Raw genomic sequence first — 22,459 nt, 5'->3', positions numbered from 1 at the left:
ATAAAAGTAAAACAGCACACACTGGCTTTCAATTGAAGTCAGAGGTTGAAGTCAATCGGCTATAGGAGTGAATGTTGATGGTGACGCCATAAATAGGGCGTAGACTGTAACTTTTTCTGATTTCTTAAAGTATCATATGTTGTGTGCAGTGGTTTGCAGCTATTGTAGTTGGTGAAATAATGAGATAGCAAGCCTATATTTATTGGTTATGCTTCAATCGCCTTTGCGTTAGGGCGTTAACATTAGAGATCAACGAAACTTATATTTATATAAAGACATTTTTATGAAATTATATCGTTCTATTTTTGCAGGGAGGTAGTTTTAAAAAACAATTTTTGCTTTAAGTTTTAAGATTTTTTTAGTAAAAGAAAGGGAATTGGAATTGTAAAATAATTTGGCAAATACCCAACAGAAATTAAATTTTAAAAATGGCAAACTGCGGTTGGTTTTGGACTATTTTCTGGCTCTTTGCAATCTTGATTATTGGAATTCCTATTGGGCTGCTATGTGCCATTATCTGGGTTCTTTTATCTCCGTTTACAGCTTGTATATCGGGGTGTGGGGACTGCATGAACTTTATACAAAAAGGCTTTAATTTGCCTCAAAGGTTTGCCAGAAATATGGTTGGCCAAGTTGCGCCATGCTAAACCACAACAAAACATTTATATTACTTTAATTAAAAAGTACATTATGTGTGTGTGTGAATTAAAATTATAATCTGTTTTATATATTACATTTAAAGCTTGATGATTTTTTACGAAAATTGCGAGGAACGTAATCTATTATGTTTTATGTTCGTTAAAAGCTAACTTAACATTGTTTTCTTGACTGTCCTGATTTAACTAATGTCTCATTTCTTTTTTTTAAGTTTTTCAAAATATATATTTCAGGAATTTTTTAGTTAATAGAGTTTAGACATTTAAAACAACTGGATGTTTTGCTGTGCTTAACTAATGGGTTGGTATACCAGTTTTGTAAAAATTACACCATAAATAAATTGCAGTTTAAAAACACAAATTATATTTAAATTATTGCTTATGTTTATGTACTTTCTATGTTTAAAATATAATTGTCAGAATGCTAATGTTGGTTGGATGCCACTTTTTGTTTGTAAAAAGCCAACGGTGTCAAAAAGTCTTAGGTAAAAAGTAGTGTACTTATTATTAACATTTTTAGTGATTGGACTATAACTGGTTAATAAACTAAGGTCTTATAACTTTAGTGGGTAAAAGATCAACGATGTTGGGTTTGGTGACTATGCCATAACATACTTAAAATCTTTATGTAAACATTAATACTTTTGGCTTGTTTTAAATCATAAAATTGATTTTGTCATTTTTTCCCGTCGCATTGTTGTAATATAAATTGTATATCATATTTATTATTTACTTTTATCAATGTGCGAAAAACCAAATATAATAAAAAATAAAAAAGATGTAGTGGGTATTGGAGCTTAAGATTCTTTTTTTTGCCATTGCGTGAGCTACGTATTAACGTTATGCAGGTAAACTGGACAACGTGTAATAGTACGTAAGTATTATTGCTTAAATATTTTTACAGCATATTTTTTTTTAATGAGCATAGCCAGCTTAGTTACTGAACATATAGGGTTTAAAATTCTTAAAAATTTTATAAACCGTTGCTCAGTCAAGCAGGGCAAAAAAAAGAAAAAGGCAAAGGTCGACTCGTATGTTGTTAAGTATCCGACACACGTTACTGTTTGTTTATTTTGATTTTCGAGTCGATCTGAGGAATACCTGAATGAGTTGTTGACTTGTTTAAACAATAAATGTTCTTTTAAAATATATATAGTTTAAGATACTTAAAGTTAAATTATAGAAATGATTTAGGTTTTTAAATAACAGGCAAACATTGTCTGATTGTGTAAAAATCTATTGTACTAAAAATGTAGTCGTCAGTTCGTTTTTAATCATCGTCCTCGTCCTAACATTATTTTGTTTTACATAAAGCAGACGGGTCTAGGGACGATTATAAGTCGTATAATGCACCTTGGTAACAACCTACAGACAGACGTAACGTTAATTTGAATTACAATACCGGACGTTAATTGGCAGATCATCATAAATCAAAATGCGACGATCGAGAATTTGCGAGGTTATTTTTGTAACGGTTGCAGTAATTTGGTGCGTTGTACTCTTGCATTACATGGCCAGTGAATCAATGTAAGTGCATAGTTGTTTGTAAATCAATAACATAACCACTTACATAATAATTATATAGGCATTTTTTATTATATTATTAAATTTTAAACTTTCGGATTTTTAGATATCAAAAAACGTATTTTTCCCAGTTTCATGTATTTTTTTGTTAAAATTGAGTTGTTTTACAGGTCTTCGGACAAAGACATAAGAAGTCAACTGGACAGTGCTTTGCAAACTATGGAAGAACTTCAGTCACATAATCAAAAATTAAGCAACATGATTTCAAAACTAAAGTAGGCCCAATATAAAACTGTACAAACAATTAAAAACCGTCTAAAAAAATTGTTTATAAAACTATTTTAGTTCCATTTTTTTAGTAATTAAGCCTTTTTTATTTTTTAAAATTTTGTAAGGTGTCAGATAAAAGGAAAGGCTCAAACAGTTTTTTCTAATTGTTTTAAATCTGTTAAATATGTCACAAAATAATTCTCTTGGGAGACTGTGTAAAGTTTAATATTTAAACAACTATGCTCATATTCTAGATTTTATAAATACCCAACTTTTTTTTTTTGATAAAATAATTCCAATTTGAAAATAATTGATAGCAATATTTTATTAATAATTTTGGTTAATTTTAATTTTTAGTGGTAACAAGGAAATTTCTGTAGGTTCTGATCAATCAAGTGTTGATATAATTCAAAAAAAATTAGAAGCTTGTATCACCGGCAGGAAATTATTACAGCCCAATGGTATGACAACCTAATAAATCAAATTATAAATTAAATTTATTTACAATTTTTTGTGCAATTGTTTTACTATCAGTATTTATAAGATTTTTAAACAGTTTTTAATTTTCGTAAAATTATTTTTTTTTTGATTAAAAATTATTAGTAAAAAGTAGTTTCAAAATTTAAGAGAAAAGTTTAACTAACCTTAGTGGTAAACAGTTGTTTTAAAAATAAAGTAAAGCATGTAACCAAATATTATATAGGGTTGTGCTTGATCTATTTTGAATAGCCTTCTTTTAAAAAAAACAAGTTTAAGTGTGTGCTCTTTTCATGTATATTTTGGCATTCAAAATTTCTAAAGTTTTATTTTTATTGGCTGGTCATGCATATCCTATTACACATACTTGATATCTAGAACACCTTAACAACTATTTATATAGTAGGAGAATGGCAATGTTTGGATTTCCAAGTTTTAGTATATATACTTATATATTTGTGTTACAAACTTTGTAATTTTGGCATTTTTTTAATTAGGTTCTAACAGCTTTATTAAAAATAACATTTTTAATGCATTTTGTAAAATATTTTTGTGTTATAAATATGACATTTAACCTAATTCCCAGTTCTATTTAACTGCGTGTAAAACATTAACTGTAGGTATTCAAATGTTATTTTTACTTTAATTTAAAAAAATATTTTAAATTTTTTTTTTAAGGTTTGCCAACTTCTTCCAATGAACCCACAGTTAACCATGGAGTGTTGTTAAAAGTTGTGTCTGATGATGTCAGAGAATTGTGGTATTCAATCGAAACAAAACTAACTCAGCTAAAACATGACAATCCATCTTTATCGAATGACATTGATGATACTTTATCCAGTCTGGGCGACCAACAAAAGTAGGCTTTTTAAATTTAAAATTTATTGTTATTGATTTTTGGTGTTGTTTTGTAATAAAGGTGTAGCAATATTTAAAATAATTTTAATATTATATATATTGTACTTTCAAATGTTTATATTCTGTAAATAAAAAAAAGGTCATAATGACTTTACAAAAAAAATTGTTTTTTACTTGTTATTTTATTTTGTTGAATTATTAAACATGCTTGCTAATACTTTTTTAGATATTCATATATAATTTTTTTATTAGATCAGCCCTTATAGATGTTGAAGATTTAAACCAAGATAATATGGAATGGCAAAAGGAGGAAGCGAGCAGATTAAGAAATCTTGTACGAAAAAGAATTTTACATTTACAGGTATGTGTTGGCTATACTGTTCTTCATTTTAGCACATTAAATTATAACAAACTTTTATTAATTAAATTGTATCTTGTTTAAAAAGTTCTATATGTGTTAATTTTTTCTTTTTTTCCAGTTGTTCAATTTTTGGCGCAAAAACTAACGCCAGACATTAAGTCATAATTACTATTTTTGACCTTCTAATAATAATTTATTTGTGCCATTGTTCGGCCAGATTGTGGTCTACTATTATTGGATTAAATTAAATTTGGCCTTCGAATAAAAGGCATTGACCTTATACGTGTTATTAATAAAAAAAAACTATCTTTATCTTTTTAGGATTAGAGTATTAAATTAAGCCATTCAATACATTATTAAAATATTCGTAGTATTATTATGACTTCGGCATTTATTAATATTTAATGATGTTGTGTTTATATTTTTACCTAAAATGTTTTGTAGTAACGGTGTTGTTATAGTATGTCAACGGTCAAGTGATAATGTACGTTGTTTTAAAATGTGAAAAACATTATTGAAACAATTAAAACACCATAACAAAAGAACACTGCTTTAATCTCGTATCAATTTTCAATTTTATTTTGATGTTCTACAGAATCCAACCGATTGTAATAGCGCGAAAAAACTCGTCTGTATGTTGAACAAAGGTTGTGGTTTTGGGTGCCAAATTCACCACCTTACTTACTGTTTTATGGTTGCTTACGGCACGAAAAGAACCCTTATAATCAACTCTGACAACTGGAGATACAACAGGGATGGATGGGAATCAGTTTTCCTACCAGCCAGCGAAACTTGCAAGAAAAATTCTGAATCTCATGTCCAGTGGAACGGTAAATTTTTTCAAAAAAAAATTTGAAATTTATTTTAGTACTTTTATAAAAATTTTGCCTTGTTAAATTGTTGAAACAGTTTTTCGAAATATTTTTTTGTCGCTTTTAAGATAGGCCTATTTATTTAGATAGGGTCTATGCTCATGTGTTTGCATTGCCGCCAAGTCTTTAAGCGTTATAGGTCATTAGTTAACATAAGTTTGTTTAATATTAACAACTACTTGTTAAATTTTAAATAAGGTTTCAAAAAGTAATTTAAATATTTGTTTATCTTTGATATGCTTGTTATATTATAAGCATAAAATTACAAAATTTTCTATTAATATTAAAACAATTCTACTATAAAATTCCTATTTATAATGTAAACTTGAAATTTTTAAAATTAAATTTTAATAATTTTCTAAATAAATTATTAATTTTTATGTAAACTCGATTACATTTTCATTCCATTGTCGGTTTTGAATTACAAATTTTGGACGTTCTCAGAAACTGAAACTAATTCAACAAGCAAATTCTTATTAAATTAAATTACGTGGATGACATTTAAAAAAATTAAATAATGTTTTATTTTCCACACAATATGTAGTTTCCTCATAAAATTTATTAACACTTCAAAATGTAAAAAAAATTTTCTTACTTAGGTGAAGTAGAAACGTCTGACAAAAAAGTTGTTCTCCTTCCAATTGTTGACGGTCTAGTCAAACCACCACCCTATCTCCCTCTAGGCATTCCCGAGGACATTGCGTCCGATTTAGTCCGCTTGCATGGCAACCCGTCAGTCTGGTGGGTCGGACAGTTTATGAGTTATCTTTTGAGGCCGCAAGAGTGGCTGCAAACTGATTTCGAACAAGTTGAAAAAGAATTGGATCTTTCAAAACCAATTGTTGGGTGAGATATGTAAACTTTTTGTATATTTCTATAAAATAGATCCTAATAGATGATATAAATATATGATGTAGGTTCAATTTATTCGTCCTTTAAATTGGAAGTGCCATTTATGAAGTGCATGTAAGTTATCATTGACGGACACATATAGGTTTCAAGTTATAACCATATTAAGACAATTACAATGCAGTCTATAGGGCTGGCAAATAAATAATCCAAATAAAGCTACAATAAAAAGCCTTTGGATCGATTTTTTAAAGATATGTATAGGCTACCACATAAATTTAGTAAATGTGTGCTACAAAAGATTTGAAATACATCTTTAGTAAACATAATACATCTTTAAATAATTTAAACAAATCGTTTAATCCCTTGTGCAGAAAGATACAATCTGGTTAAGAATAATTTTAAATAACAAGGCACGAAAATAGAACTAATTGGTGATGTATGCATGAATTATTTAAATTGTCTTTTAGCAATTCTTAGGGTCAGGAAATATTAAATTTTGTAAAAATACTGTTAATAGTACACCACACCAAGCCATCTTAATATAACATATTATATATAATATGTATACTATTAAATTGCTGTAGGACTATGGTAATATACAGCCGACATAAATTGATTATCTTTTAACTAAGTATAAACTGTCAAAAATTTGGTTTTGAAATTGTTTTGTTAGTTTGGCCTCATTAGTGTTATAATAACTTCCTTAAATGTTAAAAGCCCAGATTTTCTAAAGTATGGGACTTTTTACAAATTACAGTTTGTTGATTGATTGAAGCTATTTGCTTTCAATCTTATGAGGAATATAATTAGTTTGGTGATATTTAAAATTGGCATATTGATTTTTAAATTGCCTTTATTCTTTAAATTATATTGGAATAATTAGGAATTATAAGGTTTTAAATGCATCAGGCAATAAGATACTAACTCCGTTAAAAAACATTATTTTAAAAACTTGAGTAGTTTCCTTTTCAATAAATTAACATTTAAAAACAAAATTACAAAAGTGAAAATGACAATAAAAATTCAACTTTTAGTATCCAAATGAATTGCATATTTTTCTTACTTTTATTTCCTTGAAAACAAAATATAGAAGCAATCAAAATCTTAACATGAAAACTTTTTATTTATATTTAGAATTCAAGTTCGCCGTACAGATAAAGTAGGCACTGAAGCAGCCTACCACGACATAAGTGAATATATGAAACACGTGGCTGATTGGTTTGATAAATATGATTTAAGAATGATGAAGGAAAAAAATTTCGGTAAAGTTGAGAGAAGAGTTTATCTGGCTACTGATGATGCGACTGTGTTGCCTGATGCCAGGAAAAGGTTACAACAATTTGGTCATTTTATTGACTTGTTTAATAATTAAAAGTGTTTGAATTTTTATAAAAGTGTATTTGGATGTATGTCTAATCTAAACATTATAAGTAAATTTAGACAAAAATAATTTGATATGATAATTTTAGTTGAATCAGTATATTCCTACATATTCTACTTTATAATTATAATTTACAATCATTAACTAAATGTATTTAAAGCAAAGACTAATGTTTTTAAAATATAAAACTGGTATTGATCAGTTCCTTACACAAAGCTATGCTTTTTTTAAGTATATATACAATTTTAAAAACAAACATTAATATATTTTACACCATTTTTATTATTTTTAATCTGTCATAGGTATCCCGACTACATCTTCATCAGCGATATTGCCATCTCTCAATCTGCAGGTTTATCAAGTAGATATACAAAAGCAAGTTTAAGAGGTGTGATCATTGATATTCAAATGTTGTCCAAGTGCAATTATCTTGTTTGCACCTTTTCTTCACAGGTAAATACTGACCGTTTTTTTGCATGTCATAAGATAGAAAATATATTATTATTTTTTATTAGATTTTACAAGTGAGTTTTTAAATTGAATTAAATATTTATTTTTTGTTAATACTTGTTTATTACTTTGGATTAAACACCTAATTGTTTAAGTTTTTTTTTTTAATCAAAAGTAAATACCAGTTTTTTATTTTGATATTATTGGTATTTTTTTGATAAAGAAATTTTAGGTTTGCGTATGTTGTCCGGTTTTAGGCAAAACATAATTACACTAGGATCTTCTAAGTTCGCTCGTCTGGATTATGGTGCGAGAGAATTATAACCTACCAATTACGAATTCTCTCCTATAGTAAATGGCACGTTGTTTTGTCTAGAGCCGGACAATATACGTGACCACAATTTTTTTTAAATTCTTCAATTGTTTTTTTTTAATTTAAAATATTTTATATTAAATCAGGTAAGAAGACAGTTGAATAGATAGGCCAAGACAGTTGAATAAATTAGTGAAAGTACATTTATATGTTATACAGAAAAGCATAGCGAGCAAAACATCATAAAGTTTGCAGACTAGTTGGTTTAACTGAAGGTATAGTGTCAGTGTTTTGTTTGATTAAAAAAAAAATTGTCAACCAAGTTAGGCCAAAGACTATAAATTTATGATATGTACCCATTGAAATAAAATTTATAAATTAATATATTGAATTCAAAAAAGCTTTTCAATTCTGAAAAAAATTATGTTATGATGCAGAATTTTATTTAAAGTACGAAGATAAAAAATAATTTAAAAAAAATAAAAACAAAAAATAAAATGCTTACCAAAGAAATTGTTTTTAATTTTTGGAGTGTAGGTTTGCAGAGTTGCATATGAGTTGATGCAAAGTCTTCACCCCGACGCCTCGTCCCTGTATCACTCTCTTGATGATGTTTATTATTATGGTGGACAAACAGGGCATGAACAAGTTGCTGTGTTTAACCACATTGCCAAACCAAACAGTAACGAAATTGACCTAAAAGTTGGTGATATTGTTGGCATTGCTGGTAACCATTGGGATGGTTTCTCTAAAGGTACCAATAAGCGGACCAGAAAAAATGGTCTTTACCCATCATATAAAACTAGGGAAATTTATCCTTATGTTAAATACCCGACTTATTCTGAAGCCGATTCTAACAAGACGTGAAACTTTGAAGCTTTTTTTCTAATCCTTTGACATTGGGGTGAGCAAAATGCAGTATCTGGCATTTCTACAGGGGTGTCTACCAAGCAAATGAATCACTACTCAAGTTTTGTTACATATATAACTTATATTTTTTTATGCTTAGATTAATTTTTTTTATGTATTGGCGCAAGCAGTTTTTACAGAGCTAGAAATGATTTTTTTACCATTTTACTGCAGTTTTTAAAACTTCAAATGTTCCATTTATTTCTTCGACGTGCCTCCTGTATTCTTCAATTTTGATTTTTAAACCTTTTTTTTGTTATTTTAAAATGCCATACAATTACTTATCTTTAAATATGTTATCTGTGATCAGTTCTTCAACTGTTATTTACTGTGCAAAAATTTTAATTTTTTGCCTAAATTTCTTTCAAACTTTGTATGTAAAAATTCAAGTCATGTTAATACTAGTTAAGTAAATGCTTTTACAGGGCTTCTTTAAAGTAAGTACTATTTCATTGTTAACAATTTTTAAAAATTTTTTAAAAAGATTTTTAAAAAGATTTAAAAAAAAAAACGATTTTTAAAAAGATTTTTCTTCATTTTACTAATAAAGGTAATTCTGTGGCAAATAATATAGCTTTCCGTACTATAATTTATAATCGCTCTTCAAATGTTATAATGCCAACTTCAACTAACATATTAAGTCAATATTGATGTTTATTCTAGAATTCTCTTTATTTTAAATGTTACCATTATGCAAAATTGTTCTGTTGTATTTGACCCGATGTGTCGATGTAAAAGAATGTCAAATAATATTTTTTATTGTAGAATTTATATCTGTATGTACTTTAATTTCATCATTATCATTTATGTTTAAACAAACATAAATTTTTCCAAATTTTGAATTTTTTTAAAAATTTTGTATTAGTACAACGCTAAAATAGTTTAAATTTTAGGTAAAAGCTATTTTTTGTTTTATGCTGAACGACTTCACTTTAATAAATATATATTATATTCGCGATAAATCATTTTATTTTTAAACATACAAATTTCAAATATTACAGGCAATTAAGGCAATATATATACAACACTAATCTAAAAAAATTAAAAATTAATAAGTGCTACATATATGTGTACAAATGGATGAACTAAAAATTGAAATGTTGTGGTAAGTAAATGTTAATCATTTCTAGTGCTATCTGATGTATTTACAAAGTGCAGGTATAAATGTTAATCATTTCTAGTGCTATCTGATGTATTTACAAAGTGCAAGTATTCTGTTTATTTAACCATTTTCAGGTGCACATCGCCTCTTAGCTGGTTGACCATGGATGGTATTTGCATGTAGACTTCACCTTTATCAACTTCACTTAACTTTGCTACTGTCATATTCACTTTCGTCATGATCTGTTTAAAAAAAACAAAAAAAAGGTTAGCTACTTCTGTATGGGTATAAAGACATATTTCCACTTTAACGGGGCAGTTTTAAATAGGGCAACACAATATATAATAGGCATTTATAGTCCTGCACTGTATATATTGGGCCGCTATAAAACGTAATAGTGTATGAAATTTATAAACTAAATTTACAGCTGTTATGATGGGTAAATATATGTAAAAATTGATTGTATAGCACGACATAGTTATGAAACTTAAGTAGTTCTTTGTTATAAATAACGAAACTGTGATCTATTGTGTATGTATGTGGTAAAGTAAGGTCATTTTTTTCAAAAATTTGATGATTAATTAATTTCAATTGTCTTGTTTTTTTCAAAAAAAACAAGCTTACAACTTCCTTTAAATGTATTAACATATAGTAATTTTTGACTAGATTTGAGTCATGTTAAATTTATACAAACCTGCCCTAAGCTGAGACTGTCTCCATATTTTAAAAAGCAATAGTGCATTGCCTCTATAAACCAGGAACCATACCTTTCATTTCTGAACGCAGAATGACCTAAATTTAAATAAAAAAAAAGATTAATTGGGTTGTGTAGTTTAATCTTTTGCTTTATTTTTTGCTGTTCAAATTGTGTCTTCATTTTTTCAGTAAATATTAAAAAATAACAAGAAACCTGTTGGTGTTGAGTAGGCAATCAAAAAGTCAGCATCCCTTGGAATATAATAATTAGCAGAATCCATTTCCATTTTATCTTCTGGTGAATCATCAAAAATCGCACCGTCAGCATCGGATTCAACTATCTCAAGATTGGAATGGGGCAAAGGTGCAGCAATGTCATTTTCTTTTTTTCCGCCACGGCAAGCCTTAAAAATATAGGTAAGGTAGGTTTATTTTGGTACCCTGATATGCATGTTTAAAAAGACAATTTTAAATACAATAAAATACTGTAATGGTAGTTTTAGGATCTTTAAATACAAATTAAACATAATCTTACTTGAATGAAAAAGCATTTGGGTTTATTGGCTAATGTCTGGCACTTATCAGCATTAAACAGGTCAGTTATATCTTTCAATTTTAAATGACCATCTCTGACACAGAGAACCTCTTCAGAGTCGATCATTGCACCATGAGTGAGAATGACACAGAAAAAACAGTTGTAACCGTCATGTGAATGTTGAGTAACTGTGTAAAAATAAAAGCTGAGTTTGAAATGCATCAATTTTTATTACAATTTTCAGTTTTTAGCATCTACCTGCTTCTACAAATTCTGTAATGGCTTGCTTTGTTTCGTTTTGTAAGATTTTGTAACAAAACCCAAATTTTAGTGCAATCTCCTTCAGGTATTTTAAGTCCTTTGCAGAATTACGAGAGCCCAATTTCTTATTATTCTATAAAAAATAATTTATGAAAATGCCTATTATTACTAAAAATGGCAACTGGTATATATTAATTTGTTAAAAATGGTGCATAAATTATTGTAGAAAAATCTTTTTCCACAATCGCTGATTTTAAGAGTTTATATTTACAAATTCATCGTTGCAAATAATAAGAAAGCATCCTGCTTCATTGTGGTTCATTTTATAGTCGAAACCATCACCTATCAAACTATGTAGACAATGATCACCTCCAGGCTTATTGTCATGTTCATCTTCAAGTATTGTTGAAGAATCTCTAACATTTACACTGTCAAAATACAACATGCAAATATTAAGAAACAATTTCCTAAAATTTTTCATATATATCTCATCTTACTTTGACAGATTTTTCTCATCATTGGAATTTTGCTCTGTGTCTACGTCTGACTTTTGAAAAAGATTACCTATTAAACAAAACAAAAAGTGAATTTGGGTTTTAAACTTTGCCTATTTAATTATGCATACCTGCAGGTGGTGTGGCCATTCTTCTTGAAAATAATTCCAATGGCCTTTAATCTAAAAATACTGATCTAGTATGTTTTAACAAAACTTTCCTGTGATAAAAGATTATTTTAACTAATATTTTATTATAAAAATTTCACAAAAACATTTTATCCTGAATGCTTATGGAATAAAGAAATCTAGCAAGGAATTTTGCGAGAAATAAACATTTATTAATAACAGACCAAGCAGAACAACCAACAACGAAGTCTACCAACAGACTAAGTAAGCGAGGAAAACTTTTTTTTCAAAAATAGTTCATCATCTAAATCCTGTAATACGTTGGTGGATAGGTAAGCACAATGAACTTACGCGAGAAACCACCTCCTCCAAATAGCAAACATTCCAAAGTAATTTTCAAAACAACAAGGTACCTTATGGGAAAATCCCAGTTTGTTCAATGAGTTTATTTATTTGCATGTTAAATTTGATGCTGCTATATCCCGCAGTTCAAATAAATTGTAAGTGTTTTTTTGTGTTTGTATTTATTTTTACTTTCGTTAAGGAAGCGAAAGTTGTTTAAATTTTTAACATTTTTTTGGATTAAATAAGGGACAAACGGCTTACGCGCTTGAATGCTTTTATATGCCTCGGTAACGCACGTGGAAACATGTTTACATTTAAGTTCGTACGTTTTTAATCAAACTGTCTTGCCTGGGCTTAAAACAAAATGGATATTAATAGTGTGAAATCAAATATTACGAGCGAAACTATGAAACAAGTTTCAGTTTCCAAAAGTTCCGAATTTTCGCCAAGTAAGTTGGTTAAATAATACGAAACATCACACCAATTTTGACGCTCATAACACTTAGCGATTTGTTGTTAAGCTATAACTTTAATATTTCTTTTATTTAGTGGTTTGATGGAATTATTTTATTTCCTTATCTCTTTAAGATATTTATTAACAATTTCGTTTACATTTGGATTTACATTTTTTGGGCACATTTTGTTATAACCCCTGTTTTTGTTACCTCTTGTTTGGAAATCCCATTTGTTAACGTATTATTTAAATTTGAAAATCTTTCTAGATACAGCTTCAAAACGCAAAATATCTGACAATGCAAGTGCCAAAAAATCTAAAAAACTTAAGAACGACGATTCTGGCAATAAAGAAATACCGCTTCATATGTTATATGCCAAACAGCCAATGCTTGAAAAAGATATTTACAATGAGACTCAATATTATTTTGAACAAGGGCTACGGAAAGTATGGCCTTATTACTTTGAGTACAACACATTTGCTAAAGGTATATTCATGTTAACAATTTAATATTAAAAAAATGTTTTCATCAGCTATTTATTTTTAAAAATTGGATTATGTTGTTTAGCTCAACCTAATTTTGTGTTAAAATTAAAGCCATTTCCGTATACAGAATATTTTGTAGCCTAAGTAGTATTTATCTTGTGTAATAGCTTCTTGCTAAGCGTATATAAACAATTAACCTAACTATGTTTTTGTATTTGTAAATCTTAATAGGCAGATGGTTGGGAAAAACACTGCGCGAAGTTTACACAAAAGAATTTCGAAGATACCCTATAGAATTTTATGAAGAAGCTGCAAAAACAGGAAATTTGCTGATTAATAAGAAAAATGTAAAATCTCTTAACGTTCGCTTCACAGAAAACTCAATGGTCACTGTTCGGTAAATTTTAATATTTTAAAATGTTTACTTTGTTAAATAAGTATCTGTTTTTAAAGAAATAAGTGCTTTCAGTAGGCCTTTTGATTTTTATTTTATTGTTGAAGTAATTTTTAGTGTTCATCGCCATGAATATGCAGTCGCTGATACAAAAATAGAGATTTTAGTGGATGATGATCAGTTTCTAGTTGTCAACAAACCTTCAAGCATTCCCATTCACCCTTGCGGAAGATATAGAAATAACACTCTTATATTTATATTGGCAAAGGTAAAATTCATAATTTTATTTATCCTTGATGTGGGAAGGTCGACATAACCAAAATATAAAGTAACCCGGTCTTGAGTTGCCTATGACAGTTTGGAATTATAACGGTTATAATTGCATGATAAATGGGCTGCTGACGAAGTGTTGGCTCAGCAGAAGTTCATACAGTTTAAAGCACCTGACTTAAGGCCGCTAAAGCAGGAAAGCAACAGGAATCGACCCAGGACCTCACTTTTGGAAAACCAGGTGTTCTGACCAAAAAATATGGTTGGCAACAAAATAAATCACAATTTATAAATTTAAGTAATTGTATTTAATCAATTAACTTTTAGGATTTCGGCTACAAAGACATTTTTCTTTGTCATCGAATTGACAGGCTTACATCTGGTATAGTAATATTTGCCAAAAGCAAACAAATTGCAAACAAAGTGACAAAAGAAATTGCCGACAGAAAGGTAAGTACTGTTACATCTTTAGTTTTTTCTCAGACTCAAATTTAAAAAATGTCAATATAAAACAAAGGTTGTTGAATAGACCATGAGGTAATTTTTATTTTTTAAAGTGCATCTAAATTATCAAAGAAAAACTGTAACTAAAACGATTATGTTTAAAAAAGTAGAGACGTCAATCAGTTATTTTAAATCGAACGATCCAAATTCCTATCAAATTAGGAAAATTCCCTTTTCTCCATAACACAAGCTGGGGTTGTTTGTGGGGTAAAGTGTCTAAAGCGTAAATGCACGAAAAACACGAGATACCGTGACACACCCCAATCGTTATAAGAACATGCCTAAACATAAAAAAATTAGGTGTATTTAAATTTTAGTTTTAATTACACAACTAAACCAAAAAATCATTTTTAATTCTGGATTATATTTACAAAAAAAATAGGGAATAGAAATATTATTAAAGGGGCAATGCATTATTGTAAGAACTGTGAGGTTGGTAAAAATGCAATTAGATTTAACAGTTTAAAGGTGCTAAACTTAGCGACATTACTTACCATACTGCATGAAAATAAGGAAAGTTTAGATTTAAGCAAACTGAACAGAAAAAGCGGTCCGACACCCAGCATAGAACAGCCGCTGCAATATAATATCCACTTTTTTTACAAAGTTGTGTTAGTTCAGGTAATCGATTTCTAGAAAAAAGTTAAAAAAGGTAAAATGTTAAAATTTCGCATAAATTTAACCTTTTTATAAATGATCTTTTTTTTCTTAAAATTTAAAGGTATTTTAATATAACAAAAGTTTTATTGATGCAGTTAAACAAGAAAAAAATCATTTCTGATTTATTTTAAATTTGTTTTTTTTTACCTTTTCATTTCTTCCTTTAACCAGAAGAATGTAGGCACAGAAAGAGTAAAAAAGCAAAAATGATTAATTTCGGGTCTCACCAATGACATAAGTGTAACAGATATGGAAATTGAAAGCATAATTAACTGAAATATTAACCTGAAAAATATAAACAAATATTGAAAATTGATTTAACAATTATAACCAAAATAAATGTTATAAATCCTGGTATTATTAATATCCTGTGTATTTTAAAAAAAACTAATTTTAAATTTATAGGCCTATTATTTTTATTCTACATAAAAAAAAAATTGTTTTTATAAAACCCAGCTGTTAAAAGGCTCAAAAATATTAACCTACCTGTTTTTTTGAAAAAATATTGGCAAATATCTTGGCTGCCACCAAAATGTAACAACACTAGAGCTCATCCAAATCATTCCTATTTCATCAGCTAATTGACCGCTTAAACTAAGTGTTGCATGAAAATATATTGAACCAAGACCTAAATTGTGAATAATTGGCATTATTTTAAAGTAACTGGGTTAGTTTAATACCAACTAATTAATTATAAATAGTTTGTTGCTAGTTCAGTTTAGATAGAATTTACAATTTGCCATACCAAGCCTAAGTTTGGGTTATAAGAAAATAATGATTTACTTTTAAAGCCATGAAATTTTTATATAAAATTTTAAAATATTTATAACAGTATTTTACTTCGACCATTTTAATAGGTCAAGCGCTTGCATTGGTATTATATGTTGCTTTAAAACTCAAAATAAAATTTATATTAACAGATCATTTTTTAACTTACCTACAATTACAAAAACAAACCACATAATATTTAGTTGGCGACAATGGGGGGTGTGTTTTGAATAATCTTTATATAAATAGGATAGTAAAATTGGAAGTAATAACATTGAAAAGCTGCTCATCTGCAAAACAAAAAATTCAAATATTTTTTATTTTTATGCAAGTTAAATTTTAGAAACATTCAAAATTATTCATAATTTAGATTAGTAGTTACTAATGAAATTGTAATTAATTTTTGGTAAATCTCACCGTGTTCCAAAATTCTATAATGTATCTTGAAACTACGTAATTTGACTCGCACCAGTCGATTTCTGATGACTCATATTGAAACGACTCGGGCAGTTTCATTTAATTTTTGTAAAATTAAAAAAAAAGTTGATAGTTTGTGATTTAAAAAATCAAAAAAGCGTCTAACTTTTATATATACTTATACTAAAAACCTATCTTAAATAATCCTTTTAAAGTGCCTATCAAAAAATAAAGCTCTACAAAACAAAAAAGCAAATTAAGAGTTTATAAAATACAATTTATTTTTCTTGCTAGACATAATTGGTTAAATGATAAAATAGCATTTCCAGTAAAGCAGTCTTTAACTAATTGTTTATATTGCTGTGCATATAATAAACTATCAATATACCAAGTCACAGGAAACCATCTGTTTGGTTATGCATGATTATCGTAAAATTCTTCCTGAACTGCTTTATTTTTTTATAATAACCAACACAGATTCTATGAAATGAGTCCATGTCATTTTCTGCTTAAAACATATGGGACATAAATTTTAAAATTTTAAGAAAATTTGCTTCACTATTACGTAAACACGATTATGATTTATTACTTTTAATCACGAAATTATTGTAACAAACACATGCGTAGCTTGATTAATTACTAATTAAATATATTTTTAACTGATGATTTAAATGCAGTGAATTTGCACCTTTAACTGCATTTATTTTTGGTTTATGTTAATAATTAACTTCATACAGACAACTGCATATTGTATGTCAAAGCAACTACTGTTTTTTTCTTATAAAAAAAAACTTTTTTTTTTTCCTAAGATTTTTTTTTTCAAAAACCATTAAAAAACTAGAAATATCTAACATTATTTAATTTATTTTATAGGTTCAAAAAGAATACCTATGTAAAGTAGCAGGAGAATTTCCTTCGAAAAGCGATAACAAACTAATTTCTTGCAATCAACCAGTAACCATTTTCAATCCTAAGTTGGGCTATGCAGTGGCATGGGAAATCAACAATTTTACCTCAAAAGAAGCTTACACCGAGTTTGAAAGATTGTCAACAAATGGAAAAACCAGTATAGTGCTATGTAGGCCAAAAACAGGTTAGTTTAATTTTGATTTAATTAATTAGGCCAATATATGTAAGCTTAATTTACCAAAAGGTTATGAGTTAATGTAATAAATATTATATATTTTTAATATGTTTATTATTTAATTTAAAATTATTTTTTCACTTTAGGACGAACCCACCAAATTCGGGTGCATTTACAATATCTTGGTTTTCCAATCTTAAATGACCCAGTATACAATCATGAAGCTTGGGGTGAAGAAAGGTTTCGGCATGGAAAATGTTCAAGAGACTTACAAGAAATCTCCGATGAAATTACGAGTCAGTATCAAAACAAGGAGACAGAGCGGAGAAACAAAATTAAATCGAAGCAAAAAACTTCAACCGAAAATCTGTTAAATGTAGTTGAAACTGTTGTATCAGATAAACAAAAAGTAGATGACATTACAGGTAATCGATCTAATATAATTCCACCAAATAACAATTTAGGAAAAATCGATTCAGATAACATTGAACAGCAAATATTTAATAATATCGACAATTTTGAAGCAGAAAAAATTAAACAAACTGAAACAAAAAATAAAACAACAGAAGACAATGAACAAATAAATATTTGTGTAAAAAATTTACATTTTGCACCAGATTGTGAGGAATGTCTTAGTCCATTGCCAGATCCACTACCAAATAGTTTAACAATGTGTTTACATGCTTATAAGTATAAAGGAACTGACTGGAACTTCGAGACAGATATGCCAGAATGGTGTGATTTAGACAAAAACAATATTAATACAAATTAAACATTTTTCAACAATAATTTTCCTGGTAAAAAACTTAAGCACTACTAATTTTTTTATGTTAAAAGTTATTTTATATTGTATCTTGTAGAGTATTTACGGAACTGTTCTTAATTAATTTTAATGTTTTGTTACATTAGGCAGACCAACTTTTTATTTAATCAATGTCTTGTTGTAGTAGGCATGTAAGACCAAATTACTTGTTTAATAATTTAAATACATCAAAATCTTTAAAAAGAAGACTGCTCTCGCAATTTTCATTTTTAAAACATGATGACAATGAACTTTCCATGCTTGAAAGACATGTCATTAAAAGTACTGATGACCCGATTTTGCCAGAAGCTCCTAGTCAATATATTGAAAATGGTTATAGAAAAGTAAAGCCAAGTTATGCAGCTTGCAGACTTCATATTTTTAGTAAGTATCTTGCATTTCTTTTACATAAAGTTATTTAAAAATGGATTCATAAATTTTAAATCAGAAAAAAATGAATTATTTAGATTAGCTCGTGTTGCAGGTAACCTGCTATTAGCTGTTTTTTTACCAAATACAAATACTATCAAGTGCTTTCTTTAATATAGAGGCAAATGGAAAAAGTTGGAAACAAATGCGCAATGATCATAATCCTCAGTGTGACTTGGATTTGCAAAAAGAATGCGAAATGGGTCGATATTTTTTAAATGGAAAACCAATTAAGTCTGTAAAAGAAATGGAAATGTTACCTAATGATAACGACCAATTGGTTTATTGGTAAGTTTCTATAAAAATGTTTTTCTGGGTTAAAAGGTTTTTACACCTATGTAATGTGATTTTAAACACAATGCAAAAATAAATATAAGTGTACAAAAACCGATAAACTATTTTTTAAAGTTATGATTTTTTTTTACAAAAACAACCATTTGTTTAGTTTTCACAGACACGAAAAGCCAGTATCTGCACAACCGATTAAAATTATCCATGAAGATGGTGATTGTTTGGTTGTTAACAAACCATGTTGTTTACCAGTTACTATGTCTGGTCTTTACCTAAGCAACAATGCCATGCATATTTTAAATCATGTAAATAATATAATTTGTAAATAAAAATTATTTTTATTGAATTAATAGTTTTTAAATCCATGCTTTTTGTATTAAATGCACATGTTCTTTGTTAAACCCTTAAATTTTGGCTGGTTTTATGATTTTCGAACGAAAAAAGATATAGTACTTGAATTTTTGTTTAGAAAAGAAAAGATAAGATTCTTCTTGTTCATCGAATCGACAAAATGACTTCTGGTGTTCTTATTTTAGCAAAAAACAAATCCTTTTTAACAAACTGCTTACACAACGACAATTGGAAAAAGGTAAAATATTAAAACAAAGAGTTATCTAAAGAGTGATTTTATCCAAAAGAAAAAATTTGATATAATGACATGCACTTAAGTTAAATTCATTGGGTTTTGTCATTTGACAAGTAAGTCCTGTCATTTGAATTTGATGATCTAAAAAAACAATTTTTTTTATTAGGTTGAAAAGGTGTATATTGCCGAAGTTGCAGGAAAGTTTCCAGAAAGGGAAATCGAATGCAAAGCTCGTTTACGTGAGACAGGTTTAGGTTTTATGCAAGTGCATTCAACTGGGAAGGAATGTCGATCCGTTTTCCGCCTGCTTCGTCACAAGGAAAACTCTAGTTTAGTCGAGTGCCATTTATATACCGGTAAATATTCATACATAAGATGTGAATACAAATAAGTGGGGCTTGTAGTAGAATTAGTGTGTATGAAAATATTTTTTTAAAAAGTTTTTACCCAACTTTACTATTTTTTATTCATCATGGTTTTTGCTAATTATCATGGTTTTTGTTATTTGTCATGGCTTTTGTTATAGGACGCACTCACCAAATAAGGGTACATTTACAATATCTCGGTTACCCAATTTTCAATGACCCACTTTACAACCACACTGCTTGGGGTGAGGCCCGATTCCAGCTGGGTGGTGTTTGTCACGTTGCTGTTAAAGATGTAGCCCGACTAAGAGATGCTGAACTTATTCGCTTAAATAAAAAGAACGAAGGTCATGACCCTTTTTGCAGGGTTTGCACCCAACCATTTTCTGAATCACCGCAGCTGCTGATGCATTTACATTCCCACAAATATATCTCACCCTGGTGGTCATTTGAGAGTAATCTGCCAAGCTGGGCTCGCCTGTAGTTTTTAGGTACATTTTTTTTAGGTTTTTTATCTGATAAATATACTTCGATTTTTTATAATATGTGTTTATATTTAAGTGTAAACAAATCTTTAAAAATAAGTTAATTTAATTTCTATAGTTTTTTGCCTTTTTTGCTACAATTTCCTTTTTTTTAAATAGACCGAAAAAAGTTTTAAACTTTTACGAGATTGCCTTGGCTGTCTGTTACTTTTGAGCTACAATAGTAAAAAGATGCAGGTGGTAATCTTTTATAAAGCAAAAGTGCGAAAAAAAGAAAAATATGTGTTTTTTAAGGTAATCAGCTCATATAGAAAAAATTAAATATACAATGTAGTAAATAGAGAACAGAAAAAAACATAGTTTGTTCACATATTAAAGCAAGTACACAATAAGTTATAAATCTTAGTGAAAAAAATTTAACAACACGACTTTGGTCACAAAAATAATAAGAACCTAAAAATTAATAAGTATCAATTCCAACTTTCTTTATTGAATTAATAGCTTTGTCGACATCTATTGAATTTCCCAGAGAGGTAATCGGTATTCGACAAATCGGGCAACTTCTTTGTCGTTTGGACCACGTTATGATGCAGCTACGGCAGAAAGTGTGACGACAGTTTAGAATAGTGGCATTGGTGAACAGCTCTGTACATATAGCACAATTCAGATTTTGGGCCACCTCACTAATGTGTTGATTCTTAATCTTTGTTGTTTCTTTCTAAAGTTAAAAATTAGGAATTATAAAATGAACTGGTAAAACAGGGGTTAAAATCAATATTTTTTTTAGTTTGATTCGTTAAATGTCAAAAGAGATTAATAAGTGTTACCAGCTCCTGATATTTTTTCAGAATACGTTGTTTCTAAAAATAATAAAGTGATTTTTTTTTTTTGAATTTCAGGATTCTTTAAATATGCCTCTACTGATAAAAAAAAAACAATAATACAACATACATCCGTTGCCAGTTGTAATGCCTTTTTCTCTAGCTGAAATATAAATAAGGTACTGTAGTTTTATTAAAGGGACAAATGTAAATTTATAACATACCAGTTGTTTTTCTTGTGTAACTTCTTTGTTTATCTAAAAAAAAAACAATTTATATATTAACTTGGCCAAAGTTAGTTAAAAAAATAATTTATTTTTTACCTGTTCAAAATATTTTGTCAGCTTCTTATTCTAAAAATACATTTTTTAGTGTTAATATATTTGTGTGTTAAAGATATTTATTTTATACATTACCTCGTTGTCTTTCAATTTCAGATTTCTGTTCAAATCTGTTTTTTTCTTCTGCAAAAAATGTAGATGTCATTTTTGTGCAAAGATTTTAAATCATGATAATTATAAAAACTTTACTCCTTACTTTTTCTGCTTTTAGTTCTTTTTCCATCTCTAATGTTTTCTTAGAATGCTGTGAAAAAAAGAAATTTAAATTACATTAATTTAAAAAGATTAATATTTGAATATTTTTACCAATGCTGCATCTGTCTCTATTTTTTTCTTCATTTCTTTTTCCTTTTGTTTCTAAAAAAGAAGAATAATGTGATTTGGCAAACTTTCACCTGAAAAGGATATTAAAATAATAAATTTGTCAAATAATTTGCAATTTTTTTTTTTGGACCAAACTGAAGCAAATTTGTTGCAACTCCCTTAGCTTAAGGATGGGGACTATACTTTGTACCAGGTGACCATTTAAGTTAATTAAATATATATATTTGAATTAGTCAAACAAAACCAATTTATTTTGTACAAGAAGTAAGCTCTGCTCTTGTAGTTTCGTTTGCATCTGCTGCACTTCAATTTTTTTCTAAAAACAATCACGAAAAAAGGGTATAAAAAACTGGGTTTCAAATTACATTACTTTATAAATATTTTATTTAAGTTAAACTTTTTTACCAATGCTACGTCTTTCTCTAACTTTTTCTTTATTTCTGTTTCCTTTTGTTTCTAAAAAAAGGGAATAATGTGATTCGATTAGCTTTTTT

The 22,459-nt window shown here is 28.2% G+C and overlaps 4 protein-coding genes across 4 annotated transcripts; 2 read left to right on the top strand and 2 right to left on the bottom strand.

Moving 5' to 3' along the window:
* The first annotated feature begins 1,973 nt into the window (after positions 1-1,973).
* Positions 1,974-9,903, top strand: LOC145755982 (alpha-(1,6)-fucosyltransferase-like). The gene is made up of 10 exons (XM_082572201.1): positions 1,974-2,183; positions 2,351-2,455; positions 2,808-2,911; positions 3,606-3,786; positions 4,038-4,146; positions 4,742-4,976; positions 5,618-5,864; positions 7,005-7,199; positions 7,554-7,704; positions 8,552-9,903. Exons 1-10 carry the CDS (start codon positions 2,092-2,094, stop codon positions 8,879-8,881), a joined length of 1,749 nt encoding a protein of 582 aa, XP_082428327.1. The 5' UTR covers positions 1,974-2,091; the 3' UTR covers positions 8,882-9,903.
* LOC145755983 (caspase-3-like) lies at positions 9,876-12,430 on the bottom strand. The gene is made up of 8 exons (XM_082572202.1): positions 12,143-12,430; positions 12,015-12,081; positions 11,789-11,945; positions 11,515-11,650; positions 11,257-11,444; positions 10,936-11,125; positions 10,720-10,817; positions 9,876-10,267 (listed from the first exon to the last, which is right to left on the bottom strand). Exons 1-8 carry the CDS (start codon positions 12,159-12,161, stop codon positions 10,142-10,144), a joined length of 981 nt encoding a protein of 326 aa, XP_082428328.1. The 5' UTR covers positions 12,162-12,430; the 3' UTR covers positions 9,876-10,141.
* Positions 12,431-12,811: 381 nt separating this feature from the next.
* Positions 12,812-21,394, top strand: LOC145755700 (uncharacterized). The gene is made up of 16 exons (XM_082571950.1): positions 12,812-12,933; positions 13,207-13,425; positions 13,656-13,821; positions 13,936-14,086; positions 14,416-14,538; positions 17,311-17,530; positions 17,668-18,283; positions 18,472-18,707; positions 18,872-19,040; positions 19,198-19,348; positions 19,513-19,632; positions 19,796-19,985; positions 20,156-20,485; positions 20,639-20,773; positions 20,981-21,232; positions 21,379-21,394. Exons 1-13 carry the CDS (start codon positions 12,849-12,851, stop codon positions 20,476-20,478), a joined length of 2,769 nt encoding a protein of 922 aa, XP_082428076.1. The 5' UTR covers positions 12,812-12,848; the 3' UTR covers positions 20,479-20,485; positions 20,639-20,773; positions 20,981-21,232; positions 21,379-21,394.
* Positions 14,708-16,536, bottom strand: LOC145755210 (alkaline ceramidase-like). The gene is made up of 6 exons (XM_082571439.1): positions 16,438-16,536; positions 16,190-16,310; positions 15,739-15,880; positions 15,400-15,537; positions 15,087-15,224; positions 14,708-14,873 (listed from the first exon to the last, which is right to left on the bottom strand). Exons 1-6 carry the CDS (start codon positions 16,534-16,536, stop codon positions 14,708-14,710), a joined length of 804 nt encoding a protein of 267 aa, XP_082427565.1.
* Positions 21,395-22,459: the final 1,065 nt, after the last annotated feature.

The sequence above is a fragment of the Corella eumyota genome, chromosome 6 (genome assembly GCF_963082875.1).
Source record: "Corella eumyota chromosome 6, kaCorEumy4.1, whole genome shotgun sequence".
NCBI classification, from domain to species: Eukaryota; Metazoa; Chordata; class Ascidiacea; order Phlebobranchia; family Corellidae; genus Corella; species Corella eumyota.
Note: the sequence above shows the minus strand (reverse complement) of the source record. Positions and strands in the feature narration are given on the sequence as shown.